The sequence below is a fragment of the Cibotium barometz genome, chromosome 2 (genome assembly GCF_041138505.1).
Source record: "Cibotium barometz isolate CiBa-2024 chromosome 2, ASM4113850v1, whole genome shotgun sequence".
Classification (NCBI taxonomy): Eukaryota; Viridiplantae; Streptophyta; class Polypodiopsida; order Cyatheales; family Cibotiaceae; genus Cibotium; species Cibotium barometz.
In genome coordinates this window covers 60,648,153-60,669,698 of record NC_141047.1, presented here as the reverse complement: position 1 = coordinate 60,669,698, position 21,546 = coordinate 60,648,153, and the positions used below count along the sequence as shown (strand labels likewise).

The window sequence follows — 21,546 nt, the reverse complement described above, 5'->3', positions numbered from 1 at the left end:
ATGGACCATTGAACATCACTCAACATCAAAAGCCATTAACCAAGCTTATCAATTCTCCCCACACAAGGGTCTTCAACGCGATTATACGAGGACGCGATCGACATCAAGAAGGGTGGAATGTTAACCCATTTTTAGGGTTAACAAGAGCTACTTACATTATCCTACATCAAAAAGTCAAGGTAGACACACCAAAAAGTCATACATTCAGGATATGAAGCAACGGTGTCCAAATCTACAACTTGGATGGGCGCTCGTAATGGTCCGATGGAATACCTATGGCGATTTCCACTTCAAGAGCATGTGGTAGCAAGTTGGGATGAAGTCCCAAGTGATGCACTTCATGGATATATTATCAAAGTAGTCATTGTAATAGTATTAGGCCTCTTATGAGCCTAAGTGAAAATCTCTCATAATAAAGAGAACTCTCCATTGTGCAATTGAGTGTGGTTCTTGCTAATCCCTCTCTAATGAATGCTAGTAAATGTGTGTGAGTGAAGTGAGGTGAGAGGAGGGACGAGTGCACGTAGTGTGGCAACGCATGCGAGAGGCTATGCCGGAATTACTACTCAAGGAGTGGTGGAGCTTGTAGACCTTGAGGGTTACGAGCTTGTGAAGAAAGATCCCCATGATAGTTGCAATTTACTGGGTAATCTTCTTGTTGGATGTGTTTTGACAAGGGTTTGGGCGACCTTACAGTAGCCTAAGAATATGGCACCAGGGGGGTGTTGAGAAATGTTGTTCCATGGAGCACAATGAAGGTAGGGAGTGAGTATAAGTAAGCATAAACATGTACCAAACCTAGCAAGAAGCCACATGCAAGATGGAATTATCCCATAAATTGAGCCCAAGGTAACCCATGTACCACCTCATATAAAAGGGGTCCTTTTCAATCAATTCAAATCATTCACATTTCACTATCTCAAGCTTATCTATGAGTGCAAGCTAATCAATCTTGCAGCCTAATTTGTTTGAGATCATCTTCACTACTCACATATTCTCACTATGAGTCTCTTGCACTTTCACCCACCATAGCCATGCCTAGATCCATGCATCTTAACAAGCAGAACTCTGATGGACATGCAGATCCCATAGTCATCATGACCATTTTTCATAACAACATATATCTTATTGACTACACTGCCATGTATACGTATATCTTACTGACTACACTGCCATGTATACATATGCTTCGCACCCTATAGTGGCGTAATTTTAGATCATGGTGTTGTGTACTCATGAACTCCACCATTCTGGATGAGAGCAAAGAAACGCTATAATTTTTCATGCCACCTAACCTTCCCTCCACACCAGCCAATTTTGAAACCATATTTAACAAATTTTCTTGGTTATAAACTCAAGGGTGGCTTGAGGCTTATTATACGCATAAGTACTTATGTTTAACAAATTTTCTTGGTTATAAACTCAAGGGTGGCTTGAGGCTTATTATACGCATAAGTACTTATGTTTACATAAGAGTTATCTTATGTTTACATGAGAGTTCTCTTATGTTTATATGAGAGTACTCTATATCATCCATATGATACACTTAAGATCTATCAAAGAAAATATAAACATCTTGAGAAAACACTAGTATCTATATTGTATGATTTCACTATTGAACATATCAAATATCCCATACTAAATAACCCCCCCAATATTAGTACCACTCAGTCCCCACCACCACCCACATTTGAAGAAGATAGGGAGGTGGATAGTATTTGTTGTTGAGATTCAAGCTTGATGTTAGCGTGTGTGCTAGCTATGCTATGTGCTAGCATGTTAGTAGGTAGCAGCATGTGAGAGACATAAATGACCGCGTCTAACTGGTCATAGTGTGTGGACATTAGCTAGGGTTAGCTGTGTGTGGACACAACACAGTGTGTGTTGTGTATTATGGATTATAGCTTTATGCATTGTGTGAGAAGGTAGATGGCTTCTCTCTATGGTTAAGGTTTGCAATATACATTAGGGTTTGCTCCTATGTGTGTGTCTCCTCTCCCTCTACCTGTTTTTCAACATGGTATCAGAGCTTGGTGCTCTCTATTAGGGTTTATGAGTGAGTGAGAGAAGAGGGAGAAGAAGCTGTGAAGAAAAGCTGTGAAGCTTGCCATTGATGCTATGAAGCTTGGAGCACGCCGATTTCTATCAGATCTGAGAGCTTGGCCTACCGGGTAAGGACTACTAAACACCCTTGAGTGGATTGCAGGTGATTCAAGGACAAACAAGGCAAATTAGGGTTGCCCAAAGCAAAAGAAAATTCTGGTTTCTTTGCAAGCTTTCCATTGGAGCTTGGAAGCGGTGATGTATTGTGAAAATGGATGCAAATCTGACAAAGAAACATGTATCTGGGAAATGGGAATGTATTGGCAACTCATGTGCAAGCCCTACAATGAATTTGGAGCAAGTATGATGCATTTGAGTGATTGAAAAAATACTGTTTTTGAAGCTGTCACAAAACAGAGAAGAGAGGTCAATTTTTGATGAAATTAGAGCTAGTTTTTTGCAAAAATCAAACAATTGATGGGTTGTACACATGCCTTGGAGTGTTAGGAAACTATACATGCTCTCAATTACCACTACAAACATCCCAAATTCCCTCAGGGAACAGGTGGCGCAGCCAGATATGCAGAAACAGAGTACTTTTTCACATTTTTTCTAAGTGGAGGACTCAAATCAAGTATTGTGTTTGATAAATTCCAAAATTGACTTAGCAATTGTGTAGTACATACACTTGAGAAGGAAGCTACATGATTGGTTGGAGCAATTATGAATTATGGTGCTGGAAATGAGCTGATTAAACAGGCTGTCTACTGTGATTAGTGAAACATAGTGTGATTAATCGACTAATTACTCTCTCATCTTAAAAAATTGGTCTAATTCCTTTTACATGGAGTTAGTGGACATCATTTCTAAGCTAATGAATGTGCAATCTCTCAATTTGGATAAGAATTGAAGAAATTAGAGCAATTCTACTTCTAGTTTTTACTGGTTTTTCTCAAAACAGAGAAGGGGGTTTGACAAAATTGGTATGTACGCACCTTGATTGGTGTTGATATGCAACATTGAGCTTGTTTAGGTGTCAGTGAAAGTTATCCACACTTGATTGAACCACTACATTGCAATTTGAAGCCTTAGAAAGCGTGCCAAAACACCTTGGACTGCGTATGCCAGTTCATTTTGGATGCAATCAGTTTGATTTTCTACATCAAAAGTGAAGTTTGTTGTGTACTTTGGAGTATCTGGAACACTCATTAGAGTGTGGTTGAGCTGAGGAAGGCTCGTTTACAGATTTGGAAGTGTGCGGAAGGTGCATTTGCATTGAGACAACCCAATACAAATTGTGGGTGAAAAGTTGGATAGGAAGAACTTCCAGGTGTGGAAGTACAGGATTAAAAGCTTTCTGAAGGGAAAAGGTTTTTGGAACCTTATTAGCCGGAACTATCCCGACAACCTACACAGCAAACAGGTTGTAGCTCATAAAGTAATGGTCTGAAAGAGCATACAAAGTTTTGGATTATCGGTCTCTATGTATCTCGGATGCTATACTCATACATATACATGATGCTGAGAATCCCAAGGATGCATGGGATACATTGGTAAAGCTGTTTGATACAGACACTAGTGCTCGCAAGTCTCAATTTGCAATAACAGATTCATAATGTGAAATGGAAAGGAAGGAGCATCCATGATTATGTACGAGTGATAAAGAAGTATGCAGATGCATTGGCAACAATCAATGCCCCATGCCTGATAATGATTTGGTAGACATTACCTTGCGTGGTCTTGGCAAGGAGTATAAGTCTTTTGATACATCCATCTCGGTTCGAAGTACAGGTTTACCAGATTTTGATGAGTTGGTTTCACTCCCCTTGCTTGTTGAGGAAATCAAACTCAGTGATTCTTTTCATGATGCATCTATTAGCCATGATGATAATGGCAGAAATCAAGCTTTCTATTCACAAAGAGGATTTAGAGGCAGGGGGAGATTTGCATCACGTGGCCGTGGTAATGGTCTCGTGGATGGCAGGACAGGTCACCACAACAGAATTTTCAGCCTAGATATGGTGCTAGAGGTGGTCGTGGATATACCCCTCAGAGAGGCAGAGGTAATCCTCGTGGTATAGAGGACGTTGGCAAGGCCAACAAACATCTATGCAAAATATGGAATGGCATTACTGTGGGAAATTTGGTCATATGGCACGTGATTGTTTCCGCAAACAAAATGATTTGAGAGGGGGTAGAGCACAACATGGTGGACATTATGCACATGGTGGAAATTATGCATCAAGCAGCAATGATGGCAGTGCAAACCAGCAGCAATGATGGCAGTGCAAACTGCTTGTTTGCCATGAAACATGTTGTGGGATCTATGATGACAAATGCTGAAAGTGATGACACTTGGTATATGGACTCTGGAGCATCAAACCATATGACTTGTCATTGGCGAATGGTTTGAGCATATGAAGCCTATGGATGTGAAAGGCTATGTGGAGACAAGAGATGATACCCAACATGCTATCACACATGTTGGAAGTGTACCATTGGTTATGCACAATGGTGAAACAAAGTCTATGGCAGATGTCTTGTATGTGCCTTCTATTACAAAAAGTCTAGCCTCAGTTGGTCAAATGGTGGAACAGGGTTTACAGGTTCGTTTGAACGAGCATGGTTGCTTCGTTGAGGATTTTAAAAATGGATATAGAGTCATTGCCAAAGGCAAGAAAGAAGGCAGGTTATTTAAGTTGGAGGCTGGGATTCATGAGTTGAAATCAGCCATGTTCTCTAAAAGCTAAAATGTGGTATAGGACATTGACATGTGGCATAAAAGGATTGGACATGTGAATATACAAAGGTTAAAGAACATGCAGGCAAGAGGCATTGTTAGTGGGCTGCCTAGATTCAAGTATGATGGGAATATGCATGTTTGTGATGCCAGTCAGTTTGGAAAGCAGGCGAGGTTGCTGTTTCATAGAGAAGGCAACATGAGTAGCAGGCCACTTGAAATAGTTCATAGCGATGTATGGGGTCCTGCACAAAACCCATCCATTAAAGACAGCTTATATTATGTGACATTCATTGATGATTTGAACAGAATGACTTGGATTTACTTTCTCAGAGAGAAAAGTGAAGTGTTGGGAAAGTTTACGGATTTCAAAGCTTTTGCAGAGAAGCAATATGGCTCTTGGATAAAATATTTGAGGACAGATGGAGGTGGTGAATACACCTCACATGCTTTTGAGCATTTCTTAAGAAAGCATGGCATAAGAAGACAGTTAACTTGCAGGTATACACCTCAGCAAAATCGTGTTATTGAGAGGAAGAATAGAGTTATTTGTGAAGTGGCCAGGGCAATGCTCAATTAAAAGAGCATGCCAGACTATTATTGGGTAGAAGCATGTGCCACCGCAGTGTATATACTTAATAAGACACCCACAGCAACCATACATGGAAGTACGCCAGAGATGCGGCTTACAGGTTTTAGACCAGACATTGGACACCTCAAAGTGTTTGGTTGCATAGCTTATGTACATGTGCCTGATGAGAGAAGGAGAAAGTTGGATCCTAATACAGAAAAGTGTGTGTTTGTTGGATATGCACGGGATCGCAAGGCATATAAATGTTACAATCCACAAACTAGGCAAGTGGTTATCTCACAAGATGTGGTGTTTGATGAACTTGCTAGTTGGTATAAAGCAAAGGATGAGGGTGTCATTGATTCCCTTGATGCTGATGTGCATGTGAACTTGCCACAAGCAAGTTCTATTTCTATGTCTGGGCCAGCAGAGTCTAAGAGTAGCACTATACGTCCATGGTCAGGACGCTTGAGGCATGAGAGTGTGAGCATTGGGAGTGTGGATAAAGGGAAAAAGAAAGTTGAAGGAATTGGAATTACAGGTTATGAGTCGTCAAGTTCAGAGAGTTTGGAGAATGAGGAACTTGGCATACCAATTTTACGCACACCTGGTGTAAGGCAGGATAGATATGTGTCTCCACATGCTAGAGTGACAGGTGTTTAGAGTGATCCGCATGCATTGCGGAGATCCCAAAGGGTCAGGTATCCAGTTGTTGGCAGGTTGACATATCGTGATTTTGCTAAGCATTACGCATATATGACCTCTTTGGTGAAGCATGTGGAACCTACATGCTATACAGAAGCTATTGGAAAGCATGTATGGGAGAAGGCAATGGATGTTGAGATGGACGCATTGGTTCATAATGAAACATGGGATTTGGTTGCATTACCACAAGACAAAAATGGATGTGGAGATGGACGCATTGGTTCATAAATGAAACATGGAATTTGGTTGCATTACCACAAGACAAAAATGTTATTGGTTGCGAATGGGTTTACAAAGTGAAATGCAAGTCAAATGGTTCCATTGAACGCCATAAAGCAAGATTGGTAGCTAAGGGTTATGCACAAACCCAAGGCTTGGACTATGATGAAACATTTAGTCCAGTTGCAAAGATGGGAACAGTGAGAGCAGTCATTGCTATGGCTGCAACAAATGGTTGGGAAATGCATCAAATGGATGTGAAAAATGCATTTCTAAATGGTGATCTACAAGAAGAAGTTTATATGGCACAGCCAGAAGGATATGTACACCCAAGATATCCCACTCATGTATGTAGATTAAAGAAAGCATTATATGGTTTGAAGCAAGCACCTCGTGCTTGGAGTGATAAGATGAGCCGATCGATATCTTATCTCCCCTTGGATTTCAGGTTTCTACAGTAGATTCTTCACTCTATGTGAAGAAAACAGATCATGGGATTGTCTTACTTGTCATCTATGTGGATGACTTGATTGTCACAGGAGATCATGCTACAGATGTTATGCATGTCAAGAAGGCATTGAGTGGGCAGTTCGACATGAAAGACTTGGGTGAATTGAGATATTTTCTTGGGATTGAAGTGATCAAATACCATGTAGGTACATGGTTAGTGCAACGCCAATATGCATTGGATATGTTGGCAAAATATGGAATGATAGGGTGTAAGCCAATGAGTACACCTTTGGAGTAGAATGTGAAGTTGCGGGCTGATTTTGGTGAAGAGTTGGATGATCCATCTATGTATAGAAAGATGGTTGTGGAAGCCTTATTTATATGATATAACATGCCCGGATCTCAGTTATGCTGTGGGGCTAGTAAGCCAATTTATGCAGAGCCCCAGAAAACCTCATTTGGATGCAGTGAGACGCATTATGCGATATGTAAAGACCACTGCACATTATGGTCTTCTTTATGAGCATGGTAAAGGCTTGGATATACATGGCTACACAGACGCAGATTGGGCAGGTAGCTCGTATGATAGGAGGTCTACTAGTAGTTATGCCTTTACATTTGGAAGTGTAGTGGTGAGTTAGAGTAGCAAGAAGCAACCTACTGTTGCTTTATCTAGTACAGAGGCTGAATACAGGGGTGCAGCCATTGCTACATGTGAAGGAGTATGGTTAAAGAATCTCTTGGCTGATTTGGGTGAGCCTATTGATGGCAAAGTTGTCATTCATTGTGACAACATGAGCAGCATACAGTTGGCCAAGAATCCAGTTTTTCATGCGCGGACCAAACACATAGAGGTCCACTATCACTTTGTCAGAGAGAAAGTGTTGGATGGTACAGTGGATCTGCAATATGTGAAGACTGAAGAGTAGGTGGCCGACATCTTTACAAAGCCACTTAGCAGGGAGAAGTTTGAGTACTTCCGTACTATGTTGGGAGTACGTGGGATGAGCTTGAGGGGGAGTGTTGAGAGCTTTGATAGCCCAAGCTCATCTACATCTTCATTTGTGCCAGTACATCATGAGCTTGAGAGGGGCTGTTGAGATTCAAGCTCGATGTCAGCGTGTGCCACCTGTGCTATGTGCTAGCATGTTAGGTAGTAGCATGTGTGAGACATAAATGACCGTGTCCAGCTGGTCAGTGTGTGTGGACATTAGCTAGGGTTAGCTGTGTGTGGACACAACACATAGTGTGTGTTATGTATTATGGATTGCATTTCTAGCAACCTCACTACTACATGATAGCCTAATACCGACGCTTATACCGACGTCATTAAACGGGGTCTAAAAAAGCCCCATCATCGGTATAAACCCTAGTATTTGCGTCGAAACCACAACGTTGGTATTTGCGTCGATAATACCCGATATATATACCGGCGCACATACCGACACACATATCGACGCATATACAGGCGCACATACCAGCGCACATACCGACGCATATACAGGTGCATATACCGGCGCACATCATACTGACGACCATAGCAGTGATTTTTTTTTGGACAGAATGGTGTTGCCTACTACATGTTGCAGTCATCAGGACTCAACAGCAGTAAACAGACAGCACCATTCTGTCCAAAATAGAGCACAAAAGACAACTGTGCTCGTTTTTGTATTTTTCAGATAAAGAAACATTACTCATGAATATTTTGATCATATACTAATAGTTTAACATTATGGTAATGTGTTTAGGGTTCTCAAACACAACACAACTAACTACTTCTGACACAGCAAAGACACCCCCATTAGGTAACACTAACTTCAATTCCCACATCAGGCTAAACACAAACAGAGCATAGAAAACACGGATTAATCAGAGATGTGCTAAACAAGATAGAGAATAACAGAACAGAACTGAAATACCATGTTTGATTGATCAAGATGAATCGTACATTGCTTTCTTCTTCTTCTTCTTCTAAAAGACGACTACAAAGCCCCTATAAATAGGCGACTTCAGACAGTTTAGACGGTTGTAACTAGAATGTCACAAGACATTAACAGATGATATCCGACTAACCAGATCATAACAAACTCCGACTGATCAACAATCCGACTGAGTAGAATTCCGACTGAGCAAAGATACATATATCCGACTAAGCAACTATTAGGTAACTATTAGGTATTCTATCTGTAGTTCAACACATGGCACAGCCCGGTGGTTGATTTCAAGGAAATCGGACTTGAATTCACAATCCCTTGATCAGAAAATACTGGCCACATGACAAAATTTGATGCTGCTTCTTCAAATGTCAGGTACTATATCACTTTGCTGCTCAGCCTGCATCCCTTCAACAACTGGAACCTCCTTCAAAACTTCAGTCTTCTCTGCTGATTTATCTTCCACTGAAGTCTCCACTGGTTGCTCACTCTGACTTGCTGTTTGCACACTCAAATTTATAATAGGTACTTCCACCTGAACTTCTGGTTCCTGAAACACTTCCTCCACAGTCCTATCACTCTGAATCTTCACTCTGCATCTTTTTCAGTTCCTGTACCTGCTGAATCCAGTACTCACGTTCTTTCTTCAACTGTCCAACCTCTTCTACCAATCTTGCCTCATGCTGAGTTACAAACCCTGTTTTCATAACAGCATAGGGATAATTTATCATTGTAGACATCCTCTCCTTGATCATTCCCCAAGAATCCTGCATAGTGCTATGCATTTGTTGCTTCAGAATCTGTACATCCCCTTGTGCCATCAGCACTCCATTTACATCCAACTCTTCATTCATCAACATCTGTTTTTCCAGCACCTGTACCAATGCTGAACTTGCCCAATCCAAATGTGGTGGTTTTCCTTGAAACTTTTTCAACCTGAACCCATTAATTGGTTTCTCAACCCTAGTTCCAAAAACATCAGCCACAATAAAGGTTCCTTGTCCCAGATCTTCAACAATTTGATAAGGCCCTTTGTATCTCAGTGTTAGCTTACCAGGATGAGGTCCCAACCTGGAATTGTACACCATCACCCAATCACCAACCTGAAACACCTTAAATTTGACATTCATACTCACCCAAGCTTGTCTTCTTCTTTGAATCACCTCAGTGATGTAAGAACTGACTAATCTGTCCTCTTCCAACTGCATCAAATACCTGCTCCTGTACTTCACTGACAAACTTGGAGACATTTTCTCAGCAGTTACTCTTAAACTTGGTACCACAAATTCCATAGGCACAACTGCTTCTAATCCATATACCAACCTGAATGGTGTCATCCCTGTTGTAACTTTAAAAGCTGTTCTATGAGACCACAAAGCAGAGTCCAGCTTCAAGTCCCAATCTTTCTGGTTATCCTGCACAATCTTCTTTAGGATCCTTACCAATGTCTTGTTGGTACTCTCAGCTTGTCCATTCGCCTGGGGATGATAAGCTGTAGACTTTGTGTGCATAATCATATGAGTTCTTGTTAATTCAGAAATTACATCATTCAGAAAGTGAGTTCCCCTATCACTTACCAGTTCTACGGGACACCCAAACCTGGTCATAATATTGTGATACAAGAACTTTGCAACACTTGCAGCCTTGTTATCCTTCAGAGCTACAGCCTCAGCCCATTTTGTACAATAATCAGTAGCAACAAGGATATACCTGTTACCTCTTTGAGTTGTTGGTTTGACAGGTCCCACAAAATCAATTCCCCACTTCTGAAATGGTTCCAAAGGCAAAATAGGATGATCTGATATTCTATCTGAATTATCTGGCTGTCCAAGCTTTTGACAAATCACACATCTCTTGGCAGAATCACGCCGAGATGTGTGATTTGGAGTCTCGTCCTTGCCGCCTCTCTTTGTTTTTGAAACCTCTTTGGGGTCTCTGTGAGCTCCTGAGCTATGCCTTCCCACTCCATCATCTAGCCAAACAGGTTTCTCTTTCCCCTCTCTAAATGCATCCCTCGCCTCTGACCTACGATGCCCCATCAAAATGCGAGCTGCATATTGTATCCACTCATTAGAGACGAGATTCCTAGGGTCAGATGGCTGAAACTCTTGCTTTATCTTTGTATTTATGTAATTTTTCTTCTCCTTATCTTGCTGATCCCAGAAAGTCATAACAGAGTTGTGAAACTGTATAGTGCACAATTGTCGAATTCGTGTCTTCATTGCCTTCCCTGCACTATTCATTATAGGTTCCCCATCCCTAATTGTGTATATCTTGTTGTTGTCACGGTCATGTGCACCCCAAGGAGTGGAAGGTGAAACCATGTGGACGACGCTCACGTGGTGGTGGTGTCATAGCATCTGTGGCACTACCACCACAACCACCTCCCCCTGAAGACCTACTACGTGAGCGACGTCTATGTGAAGAAGAGGTGGTAGATCGAGTTGTAAGAGGAGTGGAAGGCTGTGTGGTATGAGGTGTGGGAACTGCTGTCGTACCTACAGGTGTGGGAACTACCGTCGTAAAGCCAGATGGTGAGGCAGATGTCCCTGCTTCAGAACCCTAATAAGTTTGAGCCATGGCTCTCTGCTCTGGAGTCATGGACGAGAAAAAACCATATAACTGGTCGAGACTCATGCCCTGAGGTGTAGGGTTAAATGAGAAATTAGGACTGTAGTTGAGCGACGGTGAGTCATCACCCATGGCCTGTTGGACAAAAAACCATATGACAAACTTGTGTGAAATGAAAATTACATGATACACAATGAAAGAACCATATGACAAACATTAACAATAATAAACAACAATGGTAAACCATATCACTTTGCACCTGCAGTCTATGTGTTGGGTCAGAGAATTGAGATCGTCCCTCCCCACCTTCTACTAAAATAAACGTCAAGTAGTGCAAGTACTAGTGATTATGACGGTAAACATTAACAATGGTAAACAATGAAAGGACCATATGACAAACATTAACTTCCCTAAACAACAATGGTAAACCATATCACTTTGCACCTTCAATGTCATAAAATCATTACAAATATGTCATAACTATTTGCATAATCATTAAGATACATCATTTTAAAAATCATTATCTATTCTATCATCCTCATTAAGATCAATAGCCCCAAAGAGATCTATTTCTATGTACATTTCAGTATCCTCATCATTAAAAGTCCCTTGATGAAGTTGTCCTCATCATCTATGTCTTCTTCCTCAAACAGGTTTTCCAGCTTCATTTTGGTTTGCACCTCTTCTTCCTTAATAGATTTTCGTGTTTCATCGGTTTGCATGGATCTTGCTCTAGTTGCTCCTCTTCATTGTTGATATCGGCTTGTTCTTGTTGCTCCCCACCACCCTGTGAATCCCCACCACCCTGTTGTAGATCTAATTCTTCACAAATTTGCTTACTGCAAGGGGCGACTTGAACCACAAATAGCCAGCGTGGATCTTTTGGATCCGCTTTAAAGACAACCTGCTCACAATGCTCTGGGCGCATAAAAGTATCTTGCTGATCGGTCCATACCTTTGTGGAGTCTACTTGGATGAGGCCACTCTTGTCTCTACGTACAGTTGCATGTGGCCCATTTGTGATTACCTTGAACCACTTCACATCAAAGACAAACAACTCAAAACTTCTAAAGCCAACCTTTAGTATGTCTTGAATGGTTCCAAAGTAATCAAGCTTTCCACTAATTGTGTTATCATCACTTGCACTTGCTCGACTTTCTTAAACAAATTGTGCTGTGACACCACAATCAAAGGTTTCTCTTCTTTGGTCTATTCGTTCTACTCGAAAATGACGTCTATGTGACCAAAACGCCCCATATTTGTGATACTACAAATAGCACATAAAGATTGTTGATGGACAAATAATAACTGAGACATGTAGAGAAAAAAAAGAGAGAGATGTAGAACTTAAACACTGACATGCCAATCGCATCCTTTTGTAAGCTCCTCCTCCTCCTCTGTTATAGTTAAACCAGCACGTTTGGCTTCTAAAATTGTAGCTTCTAGCCATCTACCTGTGGGAAAGTCCAGAAGAGCTTGCAGACCTTCTGGATATGGGAGATTTCTTGTAGTGCGATTCCTTCTGAAACTTAAACGATCTTGTACTCGCTGTCGCTTGAGAGCTTCATATGTCTCAATCCACTTCTCCATTACATGCGAGTTCAAGATGCAAAATTTGTTGATTTTTTCCCGCAAATTGTTATCCATCTTTCTCTTAATGCCTTGGCCTTGAGGTTCCTCACTAATGACTCGCCTGTTAGACTCTTGAGACCATAGTCGAGGTATCTCTGGATCTGATGAACTTAAATATTCAGTGATGTAAACAAGGGACTCTTGTATCAGCCACCCTTCTGACATACTTCTCTCCGGGCGAGCCATTTGGCGAACAAATCCCTTTAATGTCTTCATAAACCTCTCCAAAAAGAACATCCATCTTGAATGGACTGTTCCAGCAACTGCAACCTCATCTACAACATAAACTAGCAGATGCATCTGGGTGGAGCATGGAGAGGGACATTGAATGCAAGCTCTCCTCTCATTATCAATATTGAATAGATAGTATAGTCCCCTCACACCCAATTCATGAATTATGTTGTTCTTGTGTCCACGATGTCTTCATGTGAACTGATTGGCTCACTCTTCTGCCCACGCGAATTTTTAGGAGAAAAAGAGAATTGAAATTTGAGGACGATTTGTGTAAACGCCCTAAATTTGTGGGCGTGAGGAGCCATGGAGAGGTCGTTTCCACACTCGGCCCACTTTCAGCCCGTATGCAGTGGTGATTTCAGCTATGGTTTCTCTCAAAGCAGGCAGAGACCCCCATCTATTCAAGGAACGATGGCTGCAAAAAACCGCCATGAATGTCTCACCTTGGCGATTGAAGAGGAGCCCAAATTATCCGAAAATATGCACAAGAAGCAGCAGCCAGTTACTTGGAATGAACCTTTCATCCAAACCCTTCCGCATAAACGCAATCTTGAAGTTGAAGCCAATTTACAGAAGAGCCCAATACCCAAAAGCTCAATCAGGGTTGAAGAGGTATGCGCTGTGTGTGTGTGTGTGTGTGTGTGTGTGAGAGAGAGAGAGAGAGAGAGAGAGAGAGAGAGAGAATATATACAGAGCCCAATACCCAGGGCTGAAGAGGTATGCGTTCTGTGTGTGTGACTGCGCGCACACGCGCGCGCGTGTGTGTGTGAGAGAGAGAGAGAGAGTTGTTTTTGTCTTCCTTAAAAACTAAGAATAAATTATAAAGAGCCTGTAAACCCTTTTTTCTCTTTCACTTTTTCTTAATAAAGTTTTTTTTTCTACCTTTTTTTTTTGCTAAGAAAAAAGCTATTTTTTCAATTAGGTGCTCTTGCCAAGAAGCCTGAATAGAGGGATTTGGCCAGGGCACATTGAAGGAGCGTGTGGATCAGCTTTATTACCAACAGGGTCTGGACGTTGACCCTGAGCTTTATGTGCATCTCGTAAGATGTTGTGGCGATTCGAAGGCATTCCCAATGGGCAAGCTGGTACATGACCACATTGTTGCAAGTGGGCTTGGACAGGACACTTTCCTTGGAAACTTGCTGATCCAGATGTATGACAAATGTGGAGCGTTACGGCAGGCTCGCACCGTCTTTGATCAAATGCCACAGAGAACGGTGTTTTCGTGGAACCTCATGATCTCATCATATACCCATCAGGGTCAGTGCAAGAAAGCTCTCCTACTCTTTCATCAGATGTGGGATTTGGGCGAGGAACTGAATGAAGTCACGGTAATCACGGCTCTCAATGCATGTACGAATGAGGCAGCGCTACCGGATGGTAGATTTGTACATTCATGCATTATTGAGTGTGGGTTTGAATCCGATGTGGTCGTGGGTACTGTTGTAATAAACATGTATGGAAGGTGCAAAGGCTTGGATGATGCAGAGAGGGCCTTTGACAAGTTACAAGAGCAGGATGTGGTTGCATGGAATTCCATGATTGGAATACACGTCCAGCAAAGGCATGCCATTGATGCTCTTCACATCTACAAGCGAATGCAAAAGGAAGGCATGATGCCGGACTGCATCACCTTTCTTGTTCTCTTGGAGGCGTGTGCTGGTTTAGCAGATCTTGTGGAAGGTAGATTAATACATGCAGGCATTTTGGATGCTGGGCTTGATGCATTTGTCATAGTTGGTAATGCCCTTGTAAGTATGTATAGTAAGTGTGGAAGTCTGGGGGATGCCGAGAATGAGTTCAAGAAAATGGGTGCCCATGATGTGGTGTCCTGGAACACCATCATTGCCACCTATACCCAGCATGGACAAGGGCAGGAGGCTGTTGAGCTTTATAAACGAATGGTCCAACTGGGCTTTAAGCCAGATGACTTCACCTTCAGCACAGTAATATCCGCATGTGCCAGTGTGTCTGCTCTAGTAGATGGTGCAAACATCCATGCTATCATTGTAGACCGAGGACTCGAGTCGGATGTGGTGGTGGCAACTGCGTTAATTGACATGTATAACAAGTGCAAGTGCTTGGAGGATGCAAGGAAGGTTTTTGATAAAATCTATCCACGGAATGTGTACTTATGGACTGTCATGATTGGTGCCTATACGCAGCACAGGCATGGCACGGAGGCTCTGGAGTTGTTTCAACAGATGCAACTGGATGGTGTGAAACCAGATGAGATTACTTTTGCTAGTGTTCTTGGGGCATGTGCGGTTCTCGCAGACCTAAATGAGGGGAAGGTGATCCATAAAAGCATCCGGAGCTTAGGATTTGAATCAGACATTTTAGTGGGAGCGGCTCTTATCAACATGTATGGCAAGTGTGGAAGCTTGACAGATGCTCAGATGGTGTTTGACCATATGTGTGAGCATGACGTGATCTCATGGAATGCCTTAATAACAGCATATGCCCAGCATGGTTTTGGTAAGAAGACCTTTGAGATTATATCAAAAATGCAGGCAGCAGGAGTGGAGCCAAATGAGGTTACGTTTGTTAGTGCTCTCTCAGCTTGCAGTCACGCAGGGCTTGTGGATCAGGGGGTCCGATTTTTTAATTCTATGCAGGATGTTCATGGCATTCCGCCAACGGTGGAGCATTACGGATGCATGGTAGACCTTTATGGGCGAGCCGGGCATCTGAAAGAGGCAGAGGATGTCATAAAAGGCATGCCATTTCAACCTGATTCTCTGATATGGGAGACCTTACTTGGTGCGTGCCGCATATACGGAGATGTAGAACGAGGAAAGCGTGCAGCAGAACATTCGATTCAGCTAAACTCACAGAATGATTCACCGTTCATACTGCTCTCAAACATGTATGCAGCAGAAGGCAGATGGGACGATGTGGCAAGAGTTCGGAAAAAAATGGCGGATATGGGTGTAAAGAAGAAAACCGGGTTTAGCGCCATCGAGGTTGACAACAAAGTTCATAAATTTGTGGTCCGAGATGGGTTGCACCCACAGACAGAAGAGATTTATGGTGAGCTGGGAAGGTTGAGCACTCAGCTGAAGGAAGCAGGCTATGTACCTCATACAAGGTTAGTGTTGCATGATGTGGATGAAGAGCTGAAAGAGCACTTGTTGTGGTATCATAGTGAAAAGTTGGCTGTTATGTTTGGCCTCATCAGCACGGCTCCGGGGACACCTCTCCGCATCATCAAGAATCTACGTGTATGCCATGACTGCCATTCTGCATTTAAGGTCATCTCCAAGGTAGTTGGGCGGGAGGTCTTGTTGAGGGATGCCAACCGTTTTCATCAATTTTTTAATGGCTTGTGCTCATGTGGAGATTACTGGTGATGCTTGTTTGTGAAAAGAAACTGATGGAGGTAGGCAAGACAGCAGGCAACAGACCCATCAGCATTCTGCCCAGACATTGACGTGGGACAGCATGCACAAAAGGTTACTGATGAGCACAAAGGTTAGTGCTGATATTGACAGTTAGGTGCTGGAGATGCTGAGTCAGCTTTTTCTGACAGTCGAACTCCACTGCCCAGATCTTTCCTTTCCCAACTCACAACTGTGATGATCCTTAATGCGTAGGTTTGCAGGAAGAGCTTCAGCATGTAATGCATATTCTGAAGGCGTTTTGTCATGAGATTGAACATAAGTATCACCAAGACTATGCTGGTCAAAACATGATAACCAAATAGTCCACATCACGCCGTAGTGGGAAGACATTGGAGGCAGTTCAGCAGTTTATGTAGTTGGAAATGAACGTGCCATCTAGTGATCAGGTTGCATACATTTGCAGAGAAGATGCTAAAATTGGAGGGTGGCAATCTATGCACTTGAATGTAGGAGGATGAGGAGTTCTTGGTTAGCACTCAAAATGATTGGGAAGAATCACAAGCTGTTCCTCGGGACCTTTCTGAGGCGGAAGAAATCCTTTTAGTAGTTGATTGTTCTCAGAGAGACAAGTATCACTCATTGTATGTGATGTGAAATTATTGGCCGCAGCTTGACTGAGAGGCGAGTTCCAGGCCCTAAAAGACAAAAATCAAGGTCCTTACACCAGGATGAATGATGAGATTTTTGCATCACAGATGGCAAGGCTGGTCCTCTTTGGAAGGATTTACCTGCTGATGCTCCTCTGAAATTATGTATCTGTTGATAATTGAGGTACATAGAAACCTCCCAACGGTGGAGGCTTTTAAAGACAAATGAAGTATGCTACTAACAAACATCAACCAAACATGCTGTTCCTCATTGATGGAAGCACAAAGCTCCAAATACCTAGAATGATTGTTTACCGTATTAAAGAACCACAAAGCCACAAGTGGGAATCAAGGTCTCGCTCTCAAGGACTACTTTTGATTTTATTGCCAAGGATGTTCATTTGGATAATCTGATTCAGCTCTCGTGTCATGTGCACAGTGTGTATCTACCGTGTGCTACACACGCACACAAGACTAGCTTCGAGGTTTGGGGAGGCTTGGAGTTAGGCAGGCTGATTGGCAAGCTGAGTTAGGGATAAACTAATGGGCGGGCACCCAAGTATGGACGGGCGGGCGTCCAAGTGTGGACGCCCGATGACCGGCCAAGAGCCTATATAAGGGTGGCCAAGGTTAGTCATTAGTTCATAGAGTCTCGCATGTCTTTGTGAGAGCTCTATGGTCAGGAGCCTGGATCTAGTGCAGACGTGCACCTGCTTTATGCAGCCGAGGCGCCGGCAGCAGTCTCGAGGCCCGCGAGGGTAGCTTGGTGGTGGTATGGGACGTCACGAGGTTGAGATTGGTCGGTACGTCCATCTAGTTAGCTCAGCTCGTGGCTCGGTGGGGACAGCCAAGACTTGTGGGCTTGCCCACGGCTGTCAAGGTTGGGAGGTGAGTCATGCCTGCACCCCCTTCACGTTTGTTTGGTTTTGTTTGCAAGTTTCGAGTCTTGTACCAGGAGTGTTCTACGAGGTGATCCTATGGGGATTTGACAGTGGTATCAGAGCAAGCCTCGAGAATGAGCAAGTCGGTAGGTAGAGAAGATGAGGTCTATGAAAAGGTACGAGTTCGAGAAGATTGCTGTTTTTTTGTTCATACTGCTGTTTTTTCAAGTTCAGCATGTTGCTTTTGCATCGTAGGAACCCGTGATGAAGATTGTGGTCTAGTATGGGCCGTTTGCTTTGCAAAGAAGAAGGGCTGGATGTGTTTGCAATCGTATGAACAGTTTTAGAGAGGAAAAAGAAAAGGCATGTTGGCTGTTTTTTGAGAGAGAGAGAGAGAGAGAGAGATTGAGAAGAAGCGAAGGCTATTCATGTCTTTGTAGCGCCTGAAAGACTGCGCAGCCAGGGCAGGTGGTCATTTGTAGTCGGGGCTGGTAGTCACAACCAAGTAGGCGCATAGAGCTCAGGTGGCCGGTTATATGCGCAGCTAGGCGCAGGTTGGCACAGGCGCCCATGTGGACGTGGATGTGGAGGTGGCCAAGTACACGCGAAGGTACACGCGGAGGCGCTAGCCGAGTGCAGGCGGCTAACCACGTGCGCAGGTGATCCACACAAGCATGCGGGCGTTAATTACAGGCGTACGGGTGGCAGGAAATCGGGCACACCAAAAAAGCGAACAGCGCAAAAGCGTGGCGTGGAGTTTTTAGCTTTTATTTTTTTAAGAAAAAAAAACAATCCACGTTTGTCTTTACTTTCGTTTGTTTTTACTGAACCTTAGAAAGGGTTTAAAAAACCCACGTATTGCTTTGTAAGTGTTTTTTAAAAAGAAAACAGAATATATATATAAACATATATATATATATGTATATATATATATGTATATATATATATGTATATATATATATATATGTATATATATATATATATGTATATATATATATGTATATATTATATATACATATATATATATATATATACATATATATATATATACATATGTATATATATGTATATATATATATATATATATAAAACCACAAAAGCAAAAGCTAAGTAGGCTTTTGGGGAAGCCTATAAATTTCCCTTAAGTGGGCTTCTTGCCACACATCTCTCAAGCTCTCAAGCTCTCTAGCACTCTCCTTGTGCAAGATAAATATTTTCTCTCACCTTGCCCTCTTCAAGATGTCGACCCAAGGATCCAAGTTGGAGCCCATTCCCGAACGTGAAGACCTACGGAAGCCACCGATGGAGATCTTTTCAACGATTTTGTTTCAAAATCAGATTTCCAAGAGTTTAAAGTTACTCTCGAAGCTTCTTCCTCGGAACGTCAAGCACAATCGCCGCGTAGATGCGGGCTTTACAAAACTCCATCTCTTTGTTGACCACTATCCTATCTACTCTTTCGGGTATGGATACTTTGGCATCTGTTTTAGGCCCCAATATTACTCCAAAACAGTTTGGAAGCGAGCAAAAGTAGCGTACCAAAGAGATAGTGGACACTTGGCTACATAAGTGGCAAGTCTATTTTCAGTTTCATCCGTATGACGATGGCAAAAAGATCCAATTAGCAGCAGGTTTCCTCTCAGGCAAAGCTTTGCTTTGGTGGAAAGAACTCAACTCTAAACCAACGACTTGGGCACAATTTGAAGACGTCTCCAAGAAAGAATTCCTCAAGAAAGAGGATGACTATGATGTTGTTGCCCGGTTTGCTACTTTGACCATGACCTCGCAGAACCTCACTTATGAGGTCTATCTCCATAAATTTAGAGACTTGCAGATGAAAGCTATGAAGATGGATTCCACTACTCTTTTAGGGTTCTTTGTAGCCGGTTTACCCGACTCATACCGTTTACAGGTTAAAAACAACAAATGTAAAACTTTGGACGAGGCCATTCATTTTACTTGTATCTATGATGATATAATGGTTTCTTCTAAGTCTAAACCCGTTACCGAGCAGGGAACAAGCACAAAAGGAAGTTCTCCACACCGATGGCTAGCACGACAGAAGGAAAATCTTCAGACCAACCTTGAAGAATTCAACTTCGATACCAGCGAAGAAAAAACGTCTCCTCAAGGCTTTGAAGCTCAAGAAGAAGGAACGTTGCTTCATTTGCGAAGAAAAAGGACATGTGTAACGAGTGCCGGAAGCAAAAGGATGCAAAGACCAACGCAGGATCCAAGCCAAAGGAGCTAACCATTTGTCTTTGACAGGTACGTTAGTTACTGTACTTTCTCGCCTTGGTTCATGTTCTGATTGTCTCTTGAACTCTAAATTTTTTGCCGTGCATGATCTTCTCTGAGTTTATGGAGAAGTGAATGGCCATAGAATCCACATTCTTCTAGACCTTGGCAGCTCACACAATTTTGTTAATTATAAACTTGTGCATAAATTGGGTCTTGACACAACACCCAATGATTATACCTCTGAGGTACGCCTACCTACGGGTCGGCAAGTATGGGATCGAAAGGTGGAGACGCTACCGATCCGGATTCAGGACTACGAAGATACTCTGGAGTGCTATATTATGCATCTAGAGCATGTAGACTTGTTATTAGGGATTGAGTGGTTTAAGACTCTTCAGGTCCAGATAGATTGGTCTAGTCATACTTTTTCTTTTGAACATAGAAACACCCAGTATTGTATCTTAGGTGATTGTATACATCCCTCTCAGGGACCTCTTGTAAATACAGTTGATTTTGAAAATATAACGGATTCTTCTTTGTATAATGCTTTCCATTGTGTCTTGATTCCACTTTCTTCATTTCTCATACCTTCTAGGGATGTTAATGAATTAAGTGTGTTTGAAAGCAAAGAATTAAAAAAGATAATTCATTTCAAGATGAATTTCCTAAGGAATTGCCATCGAGCTTACCACCCAAAAAGGCAGTAGATAATCATATTGGCCTGGTCCTTGGTGCTCACCCTGTTAGTATTCTGCCTTACAGGATGAGCCAAGCTGAGGAAGATGAGTTGGCCAAACAACTCGAAGATTATTTGAGGATGGGCCAAATTCGTCCAAGTCAATCACCTTGGGGTGCATCTGTGTTGCGTAGGAGAAAGAAGGACAACACCTGGAGAATGTGTATAGATTACAAGAGATTGAACAAGATGACAATTAAGAACCGTTATCCTCTCCCTCGATCAGATGACCCGATTGACCGGTTAGCGGGAACGAAATATTTTACGAAGATAGATTTACGTACTGGCTATCACCAAATACGTATTCATGAAAGGCATGTCGAAAGAACCACCTTTCGGACTACGTATGGCCATTACGAGTTTCTCGTATTACCTTTTGGGTTAACCAATGCTCCAGCCACTTTCCAGCAAATGATGAACGATCTGGAAAAATTTGTGGTTGTGTTCCTGGATGATATTTTGATATCACGATTGTCTTAACTATTTTAAGACAGAATCGACTGTATGTGAAATTAAGTAAATGTGAGTTTTTCATGACAGACATCATTTACTTGGGACATAAGATCACTAGAGATGGATTGAGCATTGACTATGACCG

At 42.3% G+C, this 21,546-nt stretch overlaps 1 protein-coding gene across 2 annotated transcripts; it reads left to right on the top strand.

Moving 5' to 3' along the window:
- The first annotated feature begins 13,301 nt into the window (after positions 1 to 13,301).
- Positions 13,302 to 17,524, top strand: LOC147641294 (pentatricopeptide repeat-containing protein At3g26782, mitochondrial-like). 2 transcript variants are annotated; one of them, XM_086820265.1, is made up of 2 exons: positions 13,302 to 13,711; positions 14,022 to 17,524. In XM_086820265.1, exon 2 carries the CDS (start codon positions 14,173 to 14,175, stop codon positions 16,450 to 16,452), a length of 2,280 nt encoding a protein of 759 aa, XP_086676391.1. In that variant the 5' UTR covers positions 13,302 to 13,711; positions 14,022 to 14,172; the 3' UTR covers positions 16,453 to 17,524. The 2 variants fall into 2 exon arrangements, with proteins under 2 accessions (XP_086676391.1, XP_086676383.1); XM_086820257.1 differs by having other exon boundaries at positions 13,324 to 13,711; positions 14,062 to 17,524.
- The last annotated feature ends 4,022 nt before the right edge of the window (positions 17,525 to 21,546 follow it).